Raw genomic sequence first — 25,522 nt, forward strand, 5'->3', positions numbered from 1 at the left:
AGTGTCTGCGTTCATGTCCTTCCGTGCAGTGCGTTTCGGGTATAACGCGTCCTTCATAGCATCCTCAGCAGCAGCAACCTGTGGAGGGGCCTAATGACCAGCCCTGGCGGTAGACAAGGCTTTATAAAGCACACGTCACACTGAACACAATGCATTTCACAGCCTCAGTGTGAAGACTGAATTAATCCCAGCATGAACTGCAGGAAAGTGGCACTGATGTGTCTCCGTGTCTAAAAGTGAAGAAGTGAAATGTGTGGGCGGAGTTTAATTACATCTCTACGGATTTGGGTTAACACGGATCCGATCAACTCTGTTAAATGACTCCAACACTGAACACCATTAAAATCTTAATGTGGTAAATTACACTTTGTGAAAATCAACTTGGAAATGTTTAACTCAACACTTTGGCAGTATATTTTGAAATATGGGCGGAGTTCCCCTGACAGTGTTAAAAGCGGTTAAATTCGGCAGTTTGTATATGTAAATTTCAATAAGTGAAAATTAGAGGCTCCTAATTGAGCTGCTGAGATCCTATTGGTCAGTTCAGCCTGTCAGTCACAGCCCAGCGCGGGGGCAGGACTACAGGGCGCGCAGAGCGCGGTGATTGGCTGGAGGAGAAGACAGTGTGTGTGTGTCTGTGTGTGTGTGAGTGTTCCGCAGCGCGTGGGGGGATGGTGGATGTTGCGCAGTGCGCACGCGCAGCCTCTCTGACGGCCCAGCGCGTTTTACCGCAGTACCGCTCAGTCAGCGCGCGCTGCGGCACTGCGGCCGGGGGACACTGAGGACAGCGCGATACAGCCGAGCCGAGCGCGAGATTCAGGGCCGGAGCAGAGCGCGCGCGTGTGAACGCCTTCGTCGTCCTTCGTCACTTATTCTCAGGCTGTGTGTGAGCGTTCTCGCGCGCGATGGCGAAGGAGGAGGAGAAGAAGGAGGCCGGGGAGTGGCGGGAATTCTTCTGGAACCCGAGGACGCACGAGCTGCTGGGCAGGACCGCGAGCAGCTGGGGTGAGTCTGATAGAGGCAGAATGAGAGACAGAGAGAGAGAGAGAGAGAGAGAGAGCGAGAGCGTATATAATAATAACAACAGCAGAGGTGAATGAGTGTGTGTGTGCGCGCGCGCGCCTGTCAGAGATGCGGCATCGCGCGCACACATACATATCCGGTTATGTAACCCCCCCAACCCCCAGCTACAAGAGCCCCGGATGTAGCACTGTCCGCATCAGCCTGGCGCACTGTGTGCATGTGAATTACTGTACAGTCTGTGCGCGCGCTCACCATCAGCATCACCATCATATTCAACTGCAGGTTGCCATAGAGACCAGCAGCAGAATATGATATGGATGATGATGATGATGATGATGATGAAGACTAGTGTTTAAATAAATAAATAAATAAATAAATAAATATTTAATTATTTATTTATCAATCGAGGCAGGGCGCGAGGGGTGATCACATGACGCGGTTCCCATCAGCACCACAGTTATATAATATTAAAGGCTGGCAGGCGGAGTCAGAGCGCTGTGTGGGTCTCGTGCGTTTCCTGCATTAAAATATGAAATTTTGTTCAGTTAAAATTAGCATTTAATTCTTCGCTGTTTTTAAATGAGCCTGATTTGATCTTTTATTCCTTAAATTCAGGATTTCAGGCTCGACAGCCTTGATGGAGCTTCCAAAATCATATTTTAACCCTTTATTAGGCAAACAGTTCACACTTATGCCCCGCAGCACCAAATAAAAAGCTGCTGTTTTTTTTGTTTTGATTTTATTAATATTGCTTACTAATGATGAGTAACTCCACCACAGCATCTCCAGTCAGCTGTTCAGAATTCAAAATAAAAGTTTAAGGCGTTTTTAAAGAGTGACGATGGCAAACATAAAGCATACAGACTCAGAAAAGTAGAGCATTACATAAAATCTGGAGACTCACACTGAGAAGAAAAAACATGATTTTATCTTTAAAAGACAACAGAACAAAGTGAGTGTTCCAGTTGCACTGATACTGTATCAAAATCAGCACTGATACTGGATCAAAATCAGCACTGATATTGGATCAAAATCAGCACTGATATTGAATCAAAATCAGCACTGATAGTGGATCAAAATCAGCACTGATACTGGATCAAAATCAGCACAGACACTCATACCGAATCAATATCAGCACAGATAATTATACCATATCAATATCAGCACTGATACCGTATCAATATCAGCACTGATACCATACCAATATCAGCACAGATAATGATACCATATCAATACCAGCACTGATACTCACACCGAATCAATATCAGCACTGATACCGGATCAATATCAGCACTGACACTGTATCAATATCAGAACAGATATTCATACTGAATCAATTTCAGCACCGATACCGTATCAATATCAGCACAGATATTAATACCGTATCAATATCAGTGCTGATACCAAAAGAATATCAGTACAGATAATGATACCATTTCAATATTAGTGCAGATACTCATATCATATCAATATCAGCACAGATACTCATACCATATCAATATCAGCACCGATACCGTATCAATTTCCGTACCGATACCGTATCAATATCAACACAGATACTATATGAAAATCAGTACAAATAGTGCCACTTAAATGCAGTGAGATGGAGAAACTGATAACAGTAACCAACACTAATGCTGAATGTGAGAGTGAGGGATGTTTGTGTTATACAGTGTTAATAACACTAGCTCTAGCTCTTTTAGCTGAATGTGAGAGTGAGGGATGTTTGTGTTATACAGTGTTAATAATGCTAGCTCTAGTTCTTTTAGCTGAATGTGAGAGTGAGGGATGTTTGTGTTATACAGAGTTAATAACGCTAGCTCTAGCTCTTTTAGCTGAATGTGAGAGTGAGGGATGTTTGTGTTATACAGAGTTAATAACGCTAGCTCTAGCTCTTTTAGCTGAATGTGAGAGTGAGGGATGTTTGTGTTATACAGTGTTAATAACGCTAGCTCTAGCTCTTTTAGCTGAATGTGAGAGTGAGGGATGTTTGTGTTATACAGTGTTAATAATGCTAGCTCTAGTTCTTTTAGCTGAATGTGAGAGTGAGGGATGTTTGTGTTATACAGTGTTAATAACACTAGCTCTAGCTCTTTTAGCTGAATGTGAGAGTGAGGGATGTTTGAGTTATACAGTGTTAATAACACTAGCTCTAGCTCTTTTAGCTGAATGTGAGAGTGAGGGATGTTTGAGTTATACAGTGTTAATAACACTAGCTCTAGCTCTTTTAGCTGAATGTGAGAAACTAGTGAGAGTGAGGGATGTTTGAGTTATACAGTGTTAATAACACTAGCTCTAGCTCTTTTAGCTGAATGTGAGAGTGAGGGATGTTTGAGTTATACAGTGTTAATAACACTAGCTCTAGCTCTTTTAGCTGAATGTGAGAGTGAGGGATGTTTGAGTTATACAGTTGAATGTGAGAGTGAGGGATGTTTGTGTTATACAGTGTTAATAACGCTAGCTCTAACTCCTTTAGCTGAATTTGAGAGTGAGAGATGTTTGTGTTATACAGAGTTAATAATGCTAGCTCTAGCTCTTTTAGCTGAATGTGAGAGTGAGGGATGTTTGTGTTATACAGTGTTAATAATGCTAGCTCTAGCTCTTTTAGCTGACTGTGAGAGTGAGGGATGTTTGTGTTATACATTGTTAATAATGCTAGCTCTAGCTCCGTTAGCTGAATGTGAGAGTGAGGGATGTTTGTGTTATACAGTGTTAATAACGCTAGCTCTAGCTCTTTTAGCTGAATGTGAGAGTGAGGGATGTTTGGGTTATACAGTGTTAATAAAGCTAGCTCTAACTCCTTTAGCTGAATGTGAGAGTGAGGGATGTTTGAGTTATACAGTGTTAATAACACTAGCTCTAACTCCTTTAGCTGAATGTGAGAGTGAGGGATGTTTGAGTTATACAGAGTTAATAATGCTAGCTCTAGCTCTTTTAGCTGAATGTGAGAGTGAGGGATGTTTGTGTTATACAGTGTTAATAACACTAGCTCTAGCTCTTTTAGCTGAATGTGAGAGTGAGGGATGTTTGAGTTATACAGAGTTAATAAAGCTAGCTCTAGCTCTTTTAGCTGACTGTGAGAGTGAGGGATGTTTGTGTTATACATTGTTAATAATGCTAGCTCTAGCTCTTTTAGCTGAATGTGAGAGTGAGGGATGTATCAGTGTTATACAGTGTTAATAACGCTAGCTCTAACTCTTTAGCTGAATTTGAGAGTGAGGGATGTTTGTGTTATACAGAGTTAATAATGCTAGCTCTAGCTCTTTTAGCTGAATGTGAGAGTGAGGGATGTTTGGGTTATACAGTGTTAATAAAGCTAGCTCTAACTCCTTTAGCTGAATGTGAGAGTGAGGGATGTTTGAGTTATACAGTGTTAATAGTGTTAATAAGGCTAGCTCTAGCACTTTTAGCTGAATGCGAGAGTGAGGGATGTATCAGTGTTATACAGTGTTAATAAAGCTATCTCCAGCTCTTTTAGCAAGAGTTTACAGCAATCATGATGTTTATGGTGTTTGTTACAATGATGAGTAAACCTGATGTTTATAGTGTCATAGAGAGAGAGTGAGGGATAGAATGAGGGGGGACAGAGAGAGAGAGTAGTAACATAAATGTCATTTTTTTCCTTCTCTTTTTTCTTGTTACTCATATAAATATATTTGATAATTAACTTTTTTCTTCTCTTTCCTGTTATAAACTACACATATTCAATAGGTTTTGTTTTATTATTACATATACTTTCATATTATTTATTGATAATTAACACTTTTGCTTCTTAATTGTTGCATTATCTTATTAATTCTGGTTTGTATTTAGTTTTATTTAGTTTTAGTTTTTGTTTTTTTTATTAACTTTATCTATATAGATTGGTTTTGTTGTGCTTTGACAATACAAATGTACATTTGTCATGTCAATAAAGCAAACTCCAACACATAACCAACACATAAACAGTTTGTTTAATAAATAAATAGATAAAATAAGAATAAGATAAAAAGAAATAAATACATACAAGTACAATTCACTTTGCATTAAATAAAATCGGAGAGAGAAAGAGAGAGACAGTAGAGAGAGAGTTAGGGTTTGAATGGGGGAGAGAGAGAGAATAAAGAGAGGGAGCAGAGAGAGAGATAGAGAGAGACAGAGAGAGAGTTAGGATTGGAATGAGGGGGAGAGAGAAAGAAAGAATAAAGAGAGGGAGAGAGAGAGAGAGACGGAGAGAAAGAGTTAGGGTTAGAATGAGGGGAGAGAGAATAAAGAGAGGGAGCAGAGAGAGAGAGAGAGAGAGAGAGAGAGAGAGAGAGAGAGAGAGAGTTAGGGTTAGAATGAGGGGAAACAGAGAGAGAGAATAAAGGGAGGGAGTAGAGAGAGAGACAGAGAGAGTTAGTTAGGAGTGAAATGAGGGGGAGAGAGAAAGAAAGAGAATAAAGAGAGGGAGAGAGAGAGAGAGAGAGATAGGGTTAGAATGAGGGGGGAGAGAAAGAGAATAAAGAGAGGGAGCAGAGAGAGAGATAGAGAGAGACAGAGAGAGAGTTAGGATGGAATGAGGGGAGAGAGAAAGAAAGAATAAAGAGAGGGAGAGAGAGAGAGAGACGGAGAGAAAGAGTTAGGGTTAGAATGAGGGGAGAGAGAATAAAGAGAGGGAGCAGAGAGAGAGAGAGAGAGAGAGAGAGAGAGAGAGAGAGAGAGAGAGAGTTAGGGTTAGAATGAGGGGAAACAGAGAGAGAGAATAAAGGGAGGGAGTAGAGAGAGAGACAGAGAGAGTTAGTTAGGAGTGAAATGAGGGGGAGAGAGAAAGAAAGAGAATAAAGAGAGGGAGAGAGAGAGAGAGAGAGAGAGAGAGAGAGAGAGAGAGATAGGGTTAGAATGAGGGGGGAGAGAAAGAGAATAAAGAGAGGGAGCAGAGAGAGAGAGAGTCAGGGTTAGAATGAGGGGAGAGAGAATAAAGAGAGGGAGCAGAGAGAGACGGAGAGAAAGAGTTAGGGTTAGAATGAGGGGAGAGAGAATAAAGAGAGGGAGCAGAGAGAGACGGAGAGAGAGAGTTAGGGTTAGAATGAGGGGAGAGAGAATAAAGAGAGGGAGCAGAGAGAGAGACGGAGAGAGAGAGTTAAGGTTAGAATGAGGGGAGAGAGAATAAAGAGAGGGAGCAGAGAGAGAGACCGAGAGAGAGAGAGAGTTAGGGTTAGAATGAGGGGAGAGAGAATAAAGAGAGGGAGCAGAGAGAGAGACCGAGAGAGAGAGAGAGAGTTAGGGTTAGAATGAAGGGAGAGAGAATAAAGAGAGGGAGCAGAGAGAGAGACCAAGAGAGAGAGAGAGAGTTAGGGTTAGAATGAAGGGAGAGAGAATAAAGAGAGGGAGAGAGAGAGAGAGACAGAGAGAGACTTAGGGTTAGAATGAGGGGAGAGAGAATAAAGAGAGGGAGCAGAGAGAGAGACAGAGAGAGAGAGGTAGGGTTAGAATGAGGGGAGAGAGAATAAAGAGAGGGGGTAAAGAGAGAGACGGAGAGAGAGAGTTAGGGTTAGAATGAGGGGAGAGAATAAAGAGAGGGAGCAGAGAGAGATGGAGAGAGAGAGTTAGGGTTAGAATGAGGGGAGAGAGAATAAAGAGAGGGAGTAGAGAGAGAGAGAGTTAGGGTTAGAATGAGGGGAGAGAGAGAGAGAAAGAGAATAAAGAGAGGGAGAGAGAGAGACAGAGAGAGAGTTAGGGTTAGAATGAGGGGAGAGAGAATAAAGAGAGGGAGTAGAGAGAGAGACACAGGGAGAGGTTTAGTAATAAAGAGGATTAGTGACGAGCTGTTCTGACATTTGGTCAGTGGCATGATGGAGGGATGAAGTGGAGGAGGGAGGGTAAGGGAGGGCAGAATGGAGGAGAAACTGGGTCACACTCTAGGCAGCGTCTGGTCATCCAGTCACACACACTGAAACAGGAGGTGGATGCTTAGTGGAGAGGTGAGGAGAGGAGTGGTGGTCAGCAGTCTGTTTCGTCTTAGGGTTTCACTCCACTCGTTCACTCGTTCTCTGTTTAAACACTGCTTTTAACTTGCCCTCGTCCGCTCGCCCTCGCCCACTCGCCCTTGTCCACTTGCCCTCTGTTTCAGCACTGCTTTTAGCTTATCCATTCGCCCTTGTCCACTAGCTCTCGTCCACTCACCCTCGTCTGCTCATCCCCTGTTTCAGCGCTGCTCGTCCACTCACCCTCGTCCACTCGTCCTCTGTTTCAGCGTTGCTTTGAGCCTTTCTTCGTCCACTCGCCCTCGTCCACATTCCATGTTTTAGCACTGCTTTGAGCCAGCCCTTGTCCACTCACCCTCGTCCACTCCCCCTCATCCACATTCCCTGTGTTTCAGCACTGCTTTGAGCCTACCCTTGTCCACTTGCACTCATCCGCATTTCCACTGTTTCAGCGCTGCTTTTAATTTGACCTCCTCAACTCATCTCCCCTGAAAATGTGCCGAACATCAGAATAAAAAGAGCTATTATTTGTATTTTGGACATTTTGTATTGTGTTTAGTTTTCATTGCTCTGTAGGTTATAATTTTAGTCAGACTGTGAAGACATTCTTCACAGCACTTTATTAAAATTGTAATGTTATCTATTATTTTTACACTTTTTACAGCTAATTAAAATATGACTGACATTATTTGTCTTTCTCTCTCTCTCTCTCTCTCTCTCTCTCTCTTTCTCTCTCTGTTCTCCCTCTCTGTTCTCTCTTCCTCTTTTTCTGTTTGTCTCTCTCTGTTCTCTCCCTGTTGGTCTCTTTCTCTCTGTGCAGGGTTGATTCTGCTGTTCTATCTGGTCTTCTATACATTCCTTGCTGGAATGTTCTGCCTCACCATGTACATAATGCTCCTCACGCTCGATGACTATAAACCCACCTGGCAGGACCGTCTCGCTACTCCAGGTATGCTGCAGTGATCTCAGATGATGCGTCTGAGCAACTGAATGACTCTTCCACTCTGAGTTTGTAAAAACATGACAGCGTGATTGATTCACAGCCATATTTGATGTGGGATGAGTTTCATTATCAGCTTTAGCCAGTTTGACTAACTGAAGTCCAGTTCTGATGCTCTTCAGCCACTGCAAACACAAACTCCGGTCATAAAATCATCTTAGAGACATACTTTAGGCTTAAGCCTCTCCACTGCTCTGCACCCAAACAACACTCCTCAGCACTGCAGCGTTAGATCTGATGGGAAGATGTGCTAAATATCAGTCATTAGTCATATATGATCGTTTGTTACATTGTCTGATTATTGTGTTCATTGATGTAGATGAGGCTCCATACGAGGAGTGCAGCACCAGGTGGAGTACGTTTGTGCTAATGCTAATTCATACAGGAGTAGGTGACTGTAGCATTAGTCTAGCCCAAGGCCTATTATTGGTGTTCCAGCCTGGTCGCAGATACAAACCCAGTCTTTGATGTGGATGGTAGCAACGTCACCCACTACACTATAAAATTAGCTAGATTTTCTGATTAGCTTCTTTATCGTTCACCCTAAACACTCTCCTGAAAAAGCTGCAGTCCATTCATCTATATCCAGTCCATTCCTCTACATCCAGTCCATTCCTCTATATCCAGTCCATTCCTCTATATCCAGTCCATTCCACTATATCCAGGTCACTCTTCTGGATCCAGTTCACTCTTTAATATTCAATTCACTCTTTAATATTCAGTTTACTCATTAATATTCAGTTTATTCTTCTAGATCCAGTTCACTCTTTTCTATCCAGTTGTACAGTAGTTACAACAGTTTGTTGTAATTTATAATATGTTTTTTTTTTTTTTTATTACCCCTAAACAGTTTAAATGTCGCTGGTGGTGTGTGTGTGTGTGTGTGTGTGTGCAGGGTTGATGATCAGGCCTAAAGGAGACAATATGGAGATCCTATATGATGTGAAGAACACAGAGAGCTGGGATAATTATGTTCAGACCCTGGACAGCTTCCTCGCCCGTGAGTACATTCACAGTACAGCATACTGTTTACAATGTAACTCTACACTGAACATCTAGATAGATAGATAGATAGATAGAGGGAAAGTCGTTTATTACAGCAGCACAAAGTACAATAAACAGCAAAATAAGTGCAAAAGTATTGCCATACGTTGTTATACAGATGCATAAATACAAGAAATAAAGATATATAATAAAATATACTAAACAAACATAAAATGTAATGTGCAGTATGAGAATAAGTAAAATTGCATAAATATTATGCAGGTGACAATGCAGTTGCATGACAATGCATGTCCCATTCAGTGGATGAACCGAGTGACTATATACACTGTACAAAATATGTTCATAGGTGAGCAACATGCACAGGTGTATTAACAAGTGACAATACAATATGCAATATTTATGGATGTATAAACAAGTGGCAGTGCATAGTAAAGAGTAGAGATGTATAATGTCCAGTTGGTGGTCAGTGAGCCTGTCCTGTCAGTGGCTCAGTATACAGTAATGTCCTGGCACAGTGAGGAGGTGTTGTACAGTGCGATTGCTGTTGGTACGAACAACCTCCTGTACCCTTCCTCACTACAGCGGGGCTGAATGAATCTGATGCTGAAGGTGCTCTGCTGTCTGACCAGTAGGTCATAGAGGGGTGTGATGTGAATTTATTAAGTGACCTCCTTTCAACCACCACCTCAAAACCATCCAGTGATCATCCCAAGACAGAGCCAGCCTTCTTGATCAGTTTGTTGAGCCTCTTTGCACCTCCCCCTCTGATGCTGCCTCCCCAGCAGACTGCTGCAAAGAGGACAGCGCCCACAACAACAGACTGTTAGAAGATCTCCAACATCTTGGTGCACATATTAAAGGACCTGAGCCTCCTCAGAAAGTAGAGTCTGCTCATCCCCTTCCTGTACACAGCCTCTGTGTTGGCCCTCCAGTCCAGTTTGTTATCAAGCAGGACACCTACATATTTGTAGGCGTCTACCAGCTCAAAGTTCTGACCCATGATGGTACCGGGACCGATCATGGTCCTCTTCCTCCTGAAGTCCACCACCATCTCCTTGGTATTGGTCACATTGAGGATCAGTTGGTTCCTCGTACACCACTCAACAAAGCTTTCCACAAGGTTCCTGTACTCTCCTTCCTGCCCATCCCTAATGCACCCAACCAGCACAGAGTCATCAGAACTGTACTGGAAATCAGTGGTATATAGGGTGAAGTGGAAGTGGGTGAGCACAGTTCCCTGTGGTGCTTCAATGCTATTGACCAGATTATCTGACTGGCAGGTTCCCAGCTGCACATACAGGGGTGTTCCAGACCTAGTACTCTAAGACCCATGCAATCATGGACTTGTCCACCTACATGTTGTTGAATGTAATCTGGGTTAGGGTTAGGGTAAGTGCCATCCGGTGTGTAGTCGGCTGAAGGAGATAAAAGCTTCACTTTAAAAGACATTTAAAAGTTGTGTTTGAATGAGAACACTACAATCACAGATACTATCACAGTGACTGAAACTTCTACAGACGGGTCAGTCATTAAAAAACATTAGTGCTGTTAAACATTTATCAAGTTAACATGTTACTGTGTTGACAGTTCTACTGTAAACAGATTAACGATTAGGAAATGAATAGGATAATACTTGATACTTTCTTTGTCTCTGTCTTTCTGTCTCTCTGTCTCTCTCTCTCTCTCTCTCCAGCCTATAATAACTCTCAGCAGGTGTTGAATAATGACGCTTGTGCTCCGGATCAAAATTATATTCAGGAGGACAGCGGCCCAGTGAGGAATATCCCCAAACGCTCCTGTCAGTTTAACCGCACCATGCTGGGGGACTGCGATGGCCTCACTGACCGCACTTATGGCTACCGTGACGGCAAGCCCTGCATCCTCATCAAACTCAACCGGGTAACCAGTCACGGCACAATAATTAGACTAATCAATCACATTGTTATGATTAGACTAACCAATCATATCATACGGATTATACTGACAGTTGCTGCACTGAGAATACTATTAATCACATCATACTTATTACACTAACCAATCACTTTACAACAATTAAACTAACCAATCACAGCACACTGATGATGCTAACCATCACTGCACACTCATTACGCTAACCAATCTCTGTACACTGATTAAACTAACCAATCTAACCAATCACTAACCAGTCACTATACTGATTAAACTAACCAGTCACTGCACACTGATTATATTAACTGGTAACTGCACACTGATTATCCTAACCCATCACTGCACAATGATTATTCTAACCAATCACTACACTGATTATACTAACCAGTCACTACACTAATAATATGAAGCAATTACAGCACATTGATTGCACTAACCAGCCACTGCACTGATTATACTAACCAATCCCTCCACAATGATTATACAGGGAGATTCACTTGAAAGAGGCCCCGAATATTCTGTTATAACTCCCGTAGGATGAAGCAATCTGAACCAAAACAATACACTACATACTTTGATGTATATGTAATTGATTGCATTACATGCAAAGCTGGAAGTGATCTCTGTTTTCTGCCAGACACATTTTGACAGTGCTCCATGTTCCTGAATGTATCGGCAAACATTAGAGAGGTTAAACATTCCGACAGCTGTCTGGTGCCTACCTCATCGCTCCGATGCAGGGGCATCCCGGCTTGTTCGAAGCTCCATATACTGAGGAGCACATTGCACATTGTTTTTTTCAGATTGCTTTGTCCTAGTGAGAGTTATTACAGAATATTCAGGGCCTCTTTCGAGTGAATCCTCCTGTACTATCTAAACACAGCACACCGATTACGCTAAAGAATCACAGCAGGGAGTGCACTAACCAATCACTGCACAATGATTACACTAGTCAATCACTGCACTGATTATGCTAAGCAATTACTGCGCTGATTAAACTAACCAGTCACTGCACACTGATTATACTGACCAGTCACTTCACAATGATAATGCTAACCAGTCACTGCACACTGGTTACATTACATTTACATTTACAGCATTTAGCAGCGACTTACAAAAAGTGCTTTGTCTGTGTAGAGAAAGTATCTTTGCTAATTACCAATAGGTTAGAGAGAAAGCCAGTCCTGAGCTCAGATACTGCTAGAAACAAAAAGTCCCTATTGATACCCATAGAAAAACACAGAGCAGTGCAATACAATACATTTCAATAAGTGCAGTACAAGACATTACAATTAGTTACATAACTCAGTGCTCATTTAAGTGCTGTATAAAGAGACGGTCTTCAGTCTGCATTTGAAGACCACGAGAGACTGTGCTGTTCAGACAGCCAGTGGGAGTTTATTCCACCACCTGGGTGCCAGGACAGGGAAAAGTCTCAATGCTTGTCTTCCACACGTCTTGAAGGATGGCAGGTCAAGCCAAGCTGTACTCGAAGCTTGAAGGGCTCGTGGTACAGTTCGAGTTTTGACCATTGCCATCAAGTAGGGAGGGGCTGGTCCACTTTTGGCTTTGTTGGCATCAGGGTTTTAAATCTGGTGCATGCAGCTACAGGAATCCAGTGAAGAGAGCGCAGCAGTGGAGTGACGTGACTGAACTCAGGAAGACTGAAGACAAGCCATGCTGCTGCATTCTGGATGAGTTGCAGAGGCTTGATGGCCTGCATAGGAAGACCAGCCAAGAGCGAGTTGCAGTAGTCAAGCCTTGAGATGACAAGAGACTGAACTAGCACCTGGGTGGCCTCTCCAGTCACTGCACTGCTAATCCTAACCAATCACTGTACTGATTAAACTAACCAATCTAACCAATCACTAACCAGTCACTGCTCTGATTGTACTAACCAGTCACTGCACACTGATAATGCTAACCAGTCACTGCGCTGATTACACTAACCAGTTACTGCACACTGGTTATATTAACCAGTCACTGCACTGCTTATCCTAACCAATTACTATACTGATTAAAGTAACCTCTCACTGCATGCTGATTATATGAACCAATCACTGTACATTGATTTTACTAACCAATCACAGCACACTAATAAAAGTAGTAGTCCCTCCACACTGATTATACTAACCAGTCCCTCCACACTGACTATACTAACCAATCCCTGCACACTTATTATACTTACCAATCACTGCACATTGATTGTACTAACCAATCACTGCACTGATTATACTAGCCAGTCCCTCTGGATTGCTGCATGTGATTGGCTTGTTTGGATTGCTGCGTGTGATTGGTCTGTTTGGGTTTCTGCGTGTGATTGGTTAATTTGGATTGCTTCGTGCGATTGGCTCTTTTGGATTGCTGCGTTTGATTGGCTCTTTTGGATTGCTGCGTTTGATTGGCTCATTAAGATTGCAGTGTGTGATTGGCTTGTTTGGATTGCTGGGTGTGATTGATTCGTTTAGATTGCTGCGTGTGATTGGCTTGTTTGGATCGCTGCGTGTGATTGGCTTGTTTGTACTGCTGCGTGTAATTGGTTCGTTTGGATCACTGCGTGTGATTGGCTTGTTTGGATCGCTGCGTGCGATTGGCTTGTTTGGACCACTGTGTGTGATTGGTTCATTTAGATTGCTGCGTGTGATTGGCTTATTTGTACTGCTGCGTGTAATTGGTTCGTTTGGATCACTACATGTAATTGGCTCGTTTGGAGTGCTGCCTGTGATTGGCTTGTTAGGATCACTGCGTGTGATTTTTTTTGTTGGATCACTGCGTGTGATTGGCTTGTTTGGATAGCTGCGTGCGATTGGCTCATGATTATTACTGATGCTTTTTCACAGTTGCCTAGTTATTCTTTGCATTCAAAGTGATTTATGTGCTGCTAGTGTGAAGTTCGTCTGTTATCCTGATGTGTCTGTAACAAAAATAACAATTTATTTAGAAAAAAATTTATTAAATAAACTTAATCTTTATTTATCTTCCATTATCAAACTCTCTTTTACAGAACCCATTAAAAGGTTCTGCTGGTTCCTGCTGGTGCCCAGTAGTCAGTAATGGTATTGTGTGTTTTCCTGATGGGCTGATATCACAGTGTAAAGGACTCTAATGGTTTAACAGGAGTTCTGACTCCAGATGCATTTGATAATTTCCTAATTGGATCTAAAGGTGTCCTACAGGAAGCTGGTGGGCTCTATTGGAAACCATTAAGCCGATTTCCATTAGAAAGCAAAATCATCAGGTTTCAGTTTAACTGGCTGAACTTTCCATTGACTGAATGAACTGTAGGCTGTCAAAATGCATTTATTTAAAAAAAAAAAAATTTCATTTATTTCGAACTTCATCATTAAACGTTTTATCTTCTGTTATCAACCCCTTGTTCTCCTGCCTCTCCTCTTCATCCCCTCTTCCTCCTGCCTTTCTTCCTCAGCTCCTCTTCCTCATCCCCTTGACCTCGCCCCTCTTCCTCATCCTCTCATCTTTGGCCACGCTTCTTGGCCCCTCGTCCTCATCCCCTTGACCTCGCATCCCCTTCCTCATCCTCTCATCCTCTGCCCCTCTTCCTCATCCCCTCTTTCTCCTGCCTTTCTTCTTCAGCCCCTCTTCCTCATGCCCTCAACCTTGCCCCCTCTTCCTCACCCTCTCGTCCTTGGCCCCTCTTCCCCAGCCCCTCTTCTTCAACATCTTTTCTTTGGCCCCTCTTCCTCATCTCCTCATCTTTGACCCCTCATACTCAGCCTCTTTTCTTTGGCCCCACTTCATTATCCCCTCATCCTTGACCCCTCATCCTCGGCTTCTCTTCCTCCTCCCCTCATCCTTAGCCCCTCTTCCTCAGCCCCCCTTCCTGGATCACACCGTTTATGGTGACCAGTTAGTAGAAAACTAAAGAAGTCACAACGTCAGTGAGGATGGAGGGATGAAAGGGGATTGAAGAGGGATGGAGAGAAACAGATGTGTGTGCATTGATGTCAGGACAGCATTAATGTGTCATCTGTAAACTATAAATTACTGTCTTCAGGAAGAAAAGTGAGGGATAAGAAAGAAGAGATGTAAGAGAGAAGAAGGTGTGAAAATCAGAAATCCGTTTTAAAATAAGAGCCGTGTGAAAAACTACAGTAATAACTAAAAATCTGGATAGAGGGATGGAAAAGATGAACAGAGAAATGTGATGAAATGCGATGAAAATTTCACTGTTTTTATTTCTTTTCAGGAACAAACAACACATTTTCAGGCAGTTCATTATTAATTAAATTTAAAATTAAAAAAAATATCTAAATATATAAAATAATATAATAAATAATATATAATACAATTTATTTAAACACATTATACTGTAATTGTGATATTAGAAATATATAGTAAAATGTGTATTGTAACAATAACTTCATTAATAAATCTATTCTCTTATATTTTATGAAATAAAGTCTTTAAAGTTGTTTATAAAGAACAGAAATGATAAAGGAATGACAACTAATGTTAACACTTTAACCTTTGACCTCTTTAGGTGATTGGAATGTTGCCAGGGAAAGACGGACAGTCTCCATACGTCACCTGTGGAGCAAAGGTAAGACCACCACTAATTTACATGAGTTAATTAACATTCATTTAATCAGTTAGTGTTTATTTAATCAACTCAGTAATTTGAGATGTAATCTTAAGATCATCATTATTAGACCTGTTTACATTTGATGTTTATCAAAATAGTCCTGTTTACTGTCATCATTCCAGCCTTTAATGAGTTCCTCCAGTCTGTTTAACCCCACCCATCAACATTAATCCCTCCCTGTACATTACTGTTTAACCCCACCCATCAACATTAATCCCTCCCTGTACATTACTGTTTAACCACACCCATCAGCATTGACTCCTCCCTCTGCAATGTACTGTTTAACCCCACCCATCAACATTGACTCCTCCCTCTACATTACTGTTTAACCACACCCATCAACATTAACTCCTCCCTCTACAACATACTCTTTAACCACACCCATTAACATTAACCCTTCCCTCTATAATACGGTTAACCACACCCATGAACATTAACTCCTCCCTCTGTAATACTGTTTAACCACACCCATCAGCATTGACTCCTCCCTCTACAATAATATTTAACCCCACCCATCAACATTAACTCCTCCCTCTACATTACTGTTTAACCCCACCCATCAACATTAACTCCTCCCTCTGCAATATACTGTTTAACCACACCCATCAGCATTGACTCCTTCCTCTACAATAATATTTAACCCCACCCATCAACATTAACTCCTCCCTCTACATTACTGTTTAACCCCACCCATCAACATTAACTCCTCCCTCTGCAATATACTGTTTAACCACACCCATCAGCATTGACTCCTTCCTCTACAATAATATTTAACCCCACCCATCAACATTAACTCCTCCCTCTGCATTAATGTGAAACCCCACCCATCAACATTAACTCCTCCCTCTACAACATACTGTTTAACCACACCCATTAACATGAACTCCTCCCTCTATAATACTGTTAACCACGCCCATCAACATTAACTCCTCCCTCTGTAATACTGTTAACCACACCTATCAACATTAAATCCTCTCTCTACAATATACTGTTTAACCCCACCTTCTCCATCAACATTGACTCCTCCCTCTACATTAATGTTTAACCACACCCATCAACATTGACTCCTGCCTCTACAATAACGTTTAACCACACCCATCAACATTAACCCCTCCCTCTACATTACTGTTTAACCCCACCCATCAACATTGACTCCTCCCTCTACATTAATGTTTAACCCCACCCATCAACATTGACTCCTTCCTCTACAATAATGTTTAACCACACTCACACACTGTGTCTACATTATATCTTCAGAGATATAAAGTGGGACAGGATGATTGGGTAAGAGAGTGAGTGTAGTTTAGGAGACAAGTCAGTAGTTCACGTTAGACTACAGTAGATTACAGTAGAGAACAGTGGACTGTATTATACAATAGTAGAGTAGAGTAGACTATTACAATCAACTATAGACTAAATTAGAGTAGATTACAGTATACAGTAGAGTAGAGGATGCTATAATAATAATAATAATAATAATAATAATATATATATCTTCGTTTTGTTGGGGTTTTTTTTTCGGGGGGTGGGGGGGGTTCTTTACTGTGTGAAACGCAGTTACCCAGTTAAAATCCTACCCGCACTGTGGCTGGTACATTAGCCAGGACCAACTTTGGAGGTTTTGGAGGTTTGGATCTGTGGAGAGACATTAGTAATCAGGGCTGGAAACTGCATTAGTGTGAGCAGATGATCCTCAGCTGAGAACAGACACACAGAGAGAGATATTTCAGCAGAGCTGCAGTGCAGCACCCCTCATTGTAAACAGCAGTGACCATCTGAGAGGTCAGTGGAGTGAAATCCATCAGGCAACCTGCGGGGAACATGAAGGCCCAACACCCGCAAGGTCCAGCATGGTCTGGTGCAGTGCCATATAGGTAGTGGGAGATGGCAGGGAGGCCCTTGGCAGCATAGACCCCTGTGGCAGAAACTGGCTCTTGGTACATGGAATGTAAACTCACTGGGGGGAAGGAGCTGGACCTTGTGCAGGAGATAAAGAGGTACCAACTAGATACAGTTGGGCTCATCTCCACCCACAGTGTCGGCTCTGGAACCAAACTCCTTTATAGGGGTTGATCCCTCTCCTACTCAGGAGCTGCACAGGGTGAGAGGCGCTGGTCGGGTGTGGGGAAACTCATAAGCCCCTGGCTGGCTGCTGTGCAGCTGGAGTTTGTCCTGGTGGACGAGAGGCTTGCCTCAATGCGAATTAAAATTGCAGAGAGTAAAACTCTGACTGTTGTGTGTGCTTATGCACCAAACAACAGATCGGGGTATTCGGCCTTTTTGGGGCTGCTGATCTTTCAACTGGTCACCATCTGATGGTGAATTGGATCAGATGGCAGGGAAGACTGATGGTCTGACCAGGTAGGCCCAAGCAAATAGTTTGGGTGTGCTGCAAATGACTGCTAGAGGCCCCTGTTCAAAATGATTTTAACTCCCATCTCCAGAAGAGCTTTCTCATGTTCTGGAGGAGATAGTGGACATAGAGTCTGAATGGACCCTGTTCAAAACCTCCATTGTAGAAGCTGCCAGGCATAGCTGTAGCCAAAAGCTTGTTGGTACCTGTCAAGGTGCTAACCCAAGAACCCCCTGTGGACAGCGGTGGTGAGGGAGGCTGTCAAGCTGAAGAAAGAGGCCTTTAGGGACTGGATAGCCTGGAGGACTCCCGACTCAGCAGATAGGTACCAACGGGCAAAAAAAGGTGCCAGGGTCAATGGTGGCAGTGGCAATGGTGGCAGAAGCAAAATCCAGGGTGTGGGAGGAGTTCGGCAAGGCCATGGAAAAAGACTTTCGGTTGGCCTCAAGGAGGTTCTGGACAACTGTCTGGTGACTCAGGAGTAGTCGGGGTGGCTTTGCCCAAGCTGTATTCGGAGGGGTGGAGAAACTCTGACTTCAAATAATATTGTCAAAGGATATTGTCAGTCGGTGGGAGGAGCACTTTGAGGAACTCCTTGACTGGAGAGGCATGCCTCCCTCACGGGAGTCAGGACCAGAGGCTTCTGGCATGTTAGGCTCCATTTCCCTGGTGGAGGTCACTGAGGTAGTAGGCAAGCTCCTTAGTGGTGAGGAACCAGGGGTGGATGAGATTCGTCCAGAAATGCTTAAGGGTTAGTAAGGCTGACATGCCTCTGCTATATTGCATGGACCTTGGGAACAGTACCCTTGGACTGGCAGACTGGGATGGTGGTCCCTATTCTTAAGAAAGGGGACCGGAGGGTGTGTGCCAACTACCGGGGTATAACACTGCTCAGCCTCCCTGGGAAACTTTATGCCAAGGTGCTGGAAAGGAGACTCCGACCAATAGGCGAAGGAGGAACAATGTGAATTTCATCCTGGCCATAGAACAATGGACCAGTTTTTCACCCTCTCACAGATTGGCATAGGCATGGGAGTTTGCCAACCCAGTCTACATGTGTTTTGTGGACTTGGAGAAGGCTTGATTATGGAGTGCCGGGGCTACTACTCTGGGCTATTCAATCTCTGTACTTCCAGAGTGAGAGATACGTTCGTATACTCTGCATTAAGTCAAACTTGTTCAGCGTTAGCGTTGGTCTCCTCCAAGGTTGTGCCTTGTCTCCACTCCTGTTCATGATATTCAAGGACAGGGTGTTGAGGAATAGCCGAGGTCATGAGGGCATTATGTGTGGTGGCCAGAGGGTGGCATCTCTGCTGTTTGCAGATGATGTTGTTCTTTTGGCTGGATCACATATATGCCTCCAGCACGCACTGGAGTTGTTTGTAGCTGAGTGTGAAGCGGTTGGTATGCAGATCAGCACCTCCAAGTCTGAGTCCATGGTCCTAGCCCAGAAAAAGATGGCATTCCCCCTCCAGGTAAGGGGCAAAGATCTGCCACAGGAGGAGGAGTTTAAGTATCTCAGGGTCTTGTTCATAAGTGATGGGAAGAGTGATTGTGAGATCGGCCGCAAGCTGGGACAGGCGGCAGCAGTAATGCAGTCACTGTACTGGAGTGTAGTGGTGAAGAGGGAGCTGAGCCATAAGGCAAAACTCTCTGTTTACTGGTCGGTCTACATCCGATCCTCACCTATAGTCACAAGTTGTGGGTAATGACCTAAAAAATGAGCTTGTGAATACGAGCGGCAGAAATGAGCTTTCTTCACAGGGTGGCGGGCTACACTCTACCTGAAGGTGAGGAGCTCGGTCATCCGGGAGGAGCTCAGAGTAAAGCCGCTACTCCACCACATTGAGAGGAGCCGGTTGAGGTAGTTCGGGCATCTGATCCGGATGCCCCCTGGACACTTCCTCGTGGGGGTGTATCAGGCACAGCTTACCGGGACGAGACCCCGGGGTCATCCTAGGACCCACTGGAGGGATTATATCTACAAGTTGGCCTGGGAGTGACTTGGGGTCCCCCGGGGAACAGGGTCCTCTGGGATTCTCTGCTCTCCCAACTGCTATCGTGACCTTATCTGGTTTAAGCAGTTGATGATGATGGTTAGAAGTCCAGGGTTAGAAGTCATTAGGTGTAGAAGTTCCTCTTTTTTCCCCATCACACCTTTTTGAAAGGAGGTAGGAAGAGAAAATGGAGTGGCTTGTCAGCGATGGGTCTGAGCAGTTCATTAGATTCAGTCATTCAGATTTTCATTTCAGTAGAAAATGACTGGACTGTCACTGACAGTGATTCTGCCACCGGAGAACAGCACAGCGTTAGAGCATGTTCTCCTTCATCATCAGAACAGCAACTGAGGGAATGTCTTTTAGAAGAACTGAGTTTCATCCCTCCAGTACATTTCCACAGACTTACAGAATCTACTCTGAGGAGCTTTGAAGCTGTTCTGGAGGTTCTGTTCAGGAGTGTTGGTTAATTTGTCACGTCTGTATTTTTCTTACCACTCAATACTGAGAATGAACAGAGTCTAATGTTTAATGTGTAGAAGATTATTTACTCCTGAACACAGGAACAAAAATACCTGCTAACATTTTTACTTCTCTCTCTCTCTCTGTTCTCTCTCTGTCTCTCTCTCTCTCTGTCTGTCTCTCTCTCTCTCTCTCTGTAGAAGGAGGACAGTGAGTTTTTAGGTGATGTGGCGTATTTCCCTCCAAACGGGACCTTTAACCTGATGTACTACCCGTACTATGGCAAACGGGCTCAGGTGAGCGACTGAGTTGTTGTAGGTTGTTTTGTTCAGATGTGCGTCGTGTTAAATGGCTAACACTCTCCATTAATCTCTCTCTCTCTCTCTCTCACTCTCTGTCTCTCTCTCTGTGTAGGTGAACTACTCTCAGCCGCTGGTAGCGGTGAAGTTTCTGAACCTGACTCTAAACACCGACATCAACGTTGAGTGTAAAATCAACTCCAACACCATCAGAGAGTTCAGCGACAGAGACAAGTTCGCCGGCAGAGTTTCGTTCAAACTGCGCGTCAACTCGCTCGACTAATACACACTTGCACTAACACACACACTCACACATACACACACACACACTCGCACTAACACACACACACATACACACACTAACACACCATCAGCGAGACGAGTTCGCCAACAGACTTTCATGTAATCTGCGCATCAACTCAGAGAAACACACATGCACACACACACAAACACTAATACACTAACACACACACACACTAACATACATACACGCACACTAACACACACACGTACACACACACACAAACATACGCTCACGCACTAACATACATACACTCTAACATACACAGACACGCACACTAACACACACACTAACAACTAACCTACACACACATGCTAATACACTAACATACACACACCCTAAGACATACAAACACACACTAGCATACAAACATATATTCACACACACACACACAGCATATAAACTCTGAATAAACAAACACTCAGAAACAGGAATCTGTTGGAACTGAACCTTCAGAATTCAGATGCTACAGACAAAATAAATGATCAGTATTCAGATTTACTGTAAAATATTCAGTGATTTTATTCATTTTCACTGAACATACAGAACAGAGTTTACAGGCAGACGCAAGGTTTTGTTCCAACAGCACAACAAACACACACACACACACACAGGTTTCGTACCAGGTGTGTACGGTCCCTCTAATAATTAAGCATTATTGTGTGATGACCCTGTGTGAGTGAGTGAAGGGGATTATGGGAACTGTAGTCCTGTCTGAACATTTCTATCACTGTGTGTTTTGTGTGTGTGTGTGTTGTCTAAATCATTCCAGAGTTGAACATAAACCTTCAACTTTCTTAATTTTCTCTGAAACTGCCCAAATGAAAATGACATCACTTCCCTCACAGCCAATCAGATCAGTTTAGAAAACTGAGTACAATGAAGAACGCAGAGAGGGGGTGTGGCTACAGTGGTGGAGTGGGTGTGGCCTGTATTCTGATTGGTTTTTGTACTGTATCTCTATCGATGCATGTATTTATACACACAGAATGCTAATATTGTACATATCAATAACAGATAATCATTGATCAATAATCGTAAATGGCAGTCATCACAAACGCGCTGAATATCAGGGGTGGGGAAATGACAGACCACGGCTCTCTCGTTAAGGCTAATTAGAGTTTATAGATGAGCTGAATGTTTATGGAAATATAATGTTTCTGTGTTTCTGTCATCGCCTGAAGCTCCAGATCAGCTGAAAAGACCCGGCTGGTTGTGGCTGTAAAGCAGTTGGACAAGGCTTTGGAGCCCGTTTACTCGAGTAGAGCAGCCTAGAGAAGCCTCTCCAGCAGGGGGCGCTGTTATCACACAGACGAGCTGATATTACAGGGTTTAATATCTAGCGGTCAGAAAACGTTCTGAAGCTAAAAGGTTCAGCGAACTCTGAGACTAATACAGGTGAAACTCAGAACGCAGCCCAAAGAAATCAAACTCAGAGCGGCATCGTGCCATCGAGATCAGCGTGCAGAAAGATGATTACACACTCCTGCTGATCCATCTCTGAGCGAGTGAACGTCATTCTCTCTCATTCTCTCTCTCTCTCTCTCTCTCTCATTCTTTCTCTTTTTCTCTCATTCTCTCTCTCATTTTCTTTCTCTCTCTGACCTCCCTCTCTCTCATTTTCTCTCATTCTCTTTCTTATTCTCTCTATCTCTCTCTGTCTCCCTCTCTCTCTCTGACTTCTCTCTCTCATAATCGCTGTCATTCTCTCTCTCTTTCTCTCTCTCTTTGACCTCTCTCTCTCTCTCATTCTTTCTCTTTTTCTCTCATTCTCTCTTTCATTTTCTCTCATTCTCTTTCTTATTCTCTCTATCTCTCTCTGTCTCCCTCTCTCTCTCTGACTTCTCTCTCTCATAATCGCTGTCATTCTCTCTCTTTCTCTCTCTCTTTGACCTCTCTCTCTCTCTCTCTTTCAGTGTGTGTCTGTGCTGATATCTCTCTAATCTCTTTAATCCTTAATCCTAATCTGCACACACTGCTCTGGCTCCGCCCCCCCCCACCCCCCACCCCCACCCATTAAACTGAAAAGACACTGAACCCTCGCTCACTCTCTCGCTCGCTCACTCAGTATTGCTGTGTTCCTAAAAGGAGGGTTTACATATCTGTTTACATATTTATCACAATATTTATTTATTTATTTATTTATTTATTTATTTATTTACAATGTTGTTTATTCATCAATCTCTTTGTTGCATCCTTGTTTCTGTAAGTGTTACTGTGCACTGGATTGTATGCTGCGTTCAACTGAACTCAGAATCACATCGTTTTCAACCTCCTGCACTGTTAGCAACAAGTTAGCTAACGTGTGTGATATGAGTTGTGAATGTAACGCCTGTGATGTTTTTACCTTCTCGAATCAGCGCACTTTATGGTCAGTGTCACAGATTTGACCAGCTACCATGTCTGTATGCAGATTGAGGCGGTGTTGTAGACTAATGAATCCACTAGTGGGCGCTGTGGACGAGCTCGCTGATTAAATACATTGGCAGTAAAAACCAGACAGAAAATACAACACGAGATCAAAGCAGTTCCACTGCAAGCTGAAAAACAGCCTCGTAAACTGTACGTTCATTTGACTGACATGCAGAGCAACCAATCACAGGCTGTCGTCTTAGCATGACATGCTGGCAACACAAACAAACAGTGGCATACAGTGAAGTGCACAGCGTTAAGACGTGTCGCTCACCCACTGCTGATTCGCTGTACATGTGGATCATTTACAAAAGCGTGAGCACAAAACTGCGCATCGTTTCACAGCAACCTGTTAAGCACTGAGCTAATTAGCTAATTAGAGAAATCAGCCAGGTGGAAAATCTAGAACCGTAAGTTCTGTTGGTTCCTGATTGAGTCAGTTCTTGTTTTTGAATGTGCAGGGAGGAAAATGAGATTCTGAGTTTCAAGCTTTAGTCGAACGCAGCGTTGGTCTTAAATATTGAGGGACTGACGCATACAGAGCTGAAGGTCCGACTCCGGTCTCTGAAGGGCGAAGTCGTAACATCTCTGATAAACCGGAGGAGCTTCACAAACGTCTGTCTCGCACGGCCAGATGTGATCTCATAACGGGAATGCACATCTGGGGACAGCTTGATAATAAAGGCAGACCCCGTCCAGACTCCGCCCCCAAATTCCTCCGGTCTGGCACATTTAATGTCTGGAGTGATCAGTGAGGCGCCATCATTAACTAACAGATCTGAAAGACCGGCTGACTGAACAGTCATATTAATTCCAGATGATGCGCTACTTTGCGCTGCCTTTCAGTAAAAAAGGTGAACTGCTTCATTTTTCCGCGTGATTGGATCCTCAGAATGCTGTGGAGCGTTGGGTGGGTTAGAAACTTCACTCAGTTGGTTTTACATTGCTCCACATTTAGCCCAGAACTTCTCTTGGTTCTCTTTAGACGTTCTTGTGACAAGATCATGCCTGGTTCTGCGAGACACACACGCACACACTGAAACCTGCTGAATTTCTGCGCGAGTGGCGACTCCGGTGTAAACGTCCAGTAAGCAATAGTGAGCTGTATGTAAATAAGTAAATACGAGGCGGTGAGGAAGTGTCTTGCTGCAGGAGATCCAGTAGATTAATAAAGACGATGGGATGCGCGAGTGAGAGTGTGCTGAGAAATCAAACAACACGAAACAATTTGCCAAGATTCATTCATGTAGATGACTGAGAGAACCTTTTTTCTTTCCTCTTCTTTTTTATTGAGCCCTGACGTGTCGGTCCATTAGCCTCCATTAGCACAACACTATTTAAATACTTTAATATTAGCATTTTAATGTTAGAAAGCTGTTTAGCTGTTTCTGCTTTTAAACCCTGATTTTTGTACCCTTAGAACTATAATTTCTCTTTTTTTCTTTTGTGCAAGTTAGATTTTGGATGTTTAGCACAGTGCTAATGTGAGTTAGCATTTGGATGTTTAGCACATTTACTAGGACTTCATGATTAGGCAGCACTGGTTAGCATACAGAAGGTTAGCATGTGTTATTCTGTGAAAGGCTCCACTGCAGGTTGGCACCTGCTGGCACAATGTTGGTTAAACCTTTAGATAAAACTTTAGTTAAAACAGTGCTAACAGGTTTAGCTCTAGGTAGTCTAGCACTGTTAGCATAGCAATGTTAGCCTGCTGACATGCAAGCGGCCTGTTTGTGTGGCACAGAGGTGCGCTCATTTATTTTTGTTACTTTTTCTCCCGATGACATTTTGCCCTCAATTTGAGTTCACTGTGCTTTTTGTTTATTTTTGTTTGTTTGTTTGTTTGCTAAAGTGTTTTTGTTTGAAATGAATTGTCTGTGTTTTACGATGAGAGAAAAACTAATGCACACAATCAGCGACTCACGTTAGCCATCGTTCACCTCCACCTCAGTGCGGCTAAAAGTGTGTAATGTTTACACGGGGCTGAAGGTGATTAGCCTGAGCGCTAAGCGAAGCTGCCAGAGTTTCTCTCTCAGAGATCCGTTAGCGCCCTCAGGCCGCCTGTCCACTCCCGCCGCCTGCACAGAAACCAAACTGCCTGGTGGCGTGGAACAAGCTCTACGTTCAGGTGGTGAGAACGTGGGTCAGACGGAGCTCCAAGTTTATTACTTTCCCTCCAACCATTGTCTGTGTGTCACATCACATCTAGAACAG

The 25,522-nt window shown here is 43.3% G+C and overlaps 1 protein-coding gene across 1 annotated transcript; it reads left to right on the top strand.

Annotated features, from left to right (window-relative positions):
- Positions 1-745: 745 nt before the first annotated feature.
- Positions 746-21,173, top strand: atp1b2a (ATPase Na+/K+ transporting subunit beta 2a). Its single transcript, XM_036592056.1, has 7 exons — positions 746-1,005; positions 7,789-7,917; positions 8,864-8,968; positions 10,667-10,872; positions 15,383-15,442; positions 20,497-20,592; positions 20,711-21,173. The coding sequence occupies exons 1-7, from the start codon at positions 906-908 to the stop codon at positions 20,876-20,878; spliced, it is 864 nt and encodes a 287-aa protein (XP_036447949.1). The 5' UTR covers positions 746-905; the 3' UTR covers positions 20,879-21,173.
- Positions 21,174-25,522: the final 4,349 nt, after the last annotated feature.

Source organism: Colossoma macropomum, unplaced genomic scaffold (assembly GCF_904425465.1).
Source record: "Colossoma macropomum unplaced genomic scaffold, Colossoma_macropomum, whole genome shotgun sequence".
NCBI lineage: Eukaryota > Metazoa > Chordata > Actinopteri > Characiformes > Serrasalmidae > Colossoma > Colossoma macropomum.

Coding starts and splice junctions, on each gene's coding strand:
- atp1b2a (XM_036592056.1), top strand. CDS start 906: ATGGCGAAGGAGGAGGAGAAGAAGGAGGCCGGGGAGTGGCGGGAATTC. Junction 1,006..7,788: donor CAGGACCGCGAGCAGCTGGG/GTGAGTCTGATA, acceptor CTCTCTGTGCAG/GGTTGATTCTGCTGTTCTAT. Junction 8,969..10,666: donor CCTGGACAGCTTCCTCGCCC/GTGAGTACATTC, acceptor CTCTCTCTCCAG/CCTATAATAACTCTCAGCAG.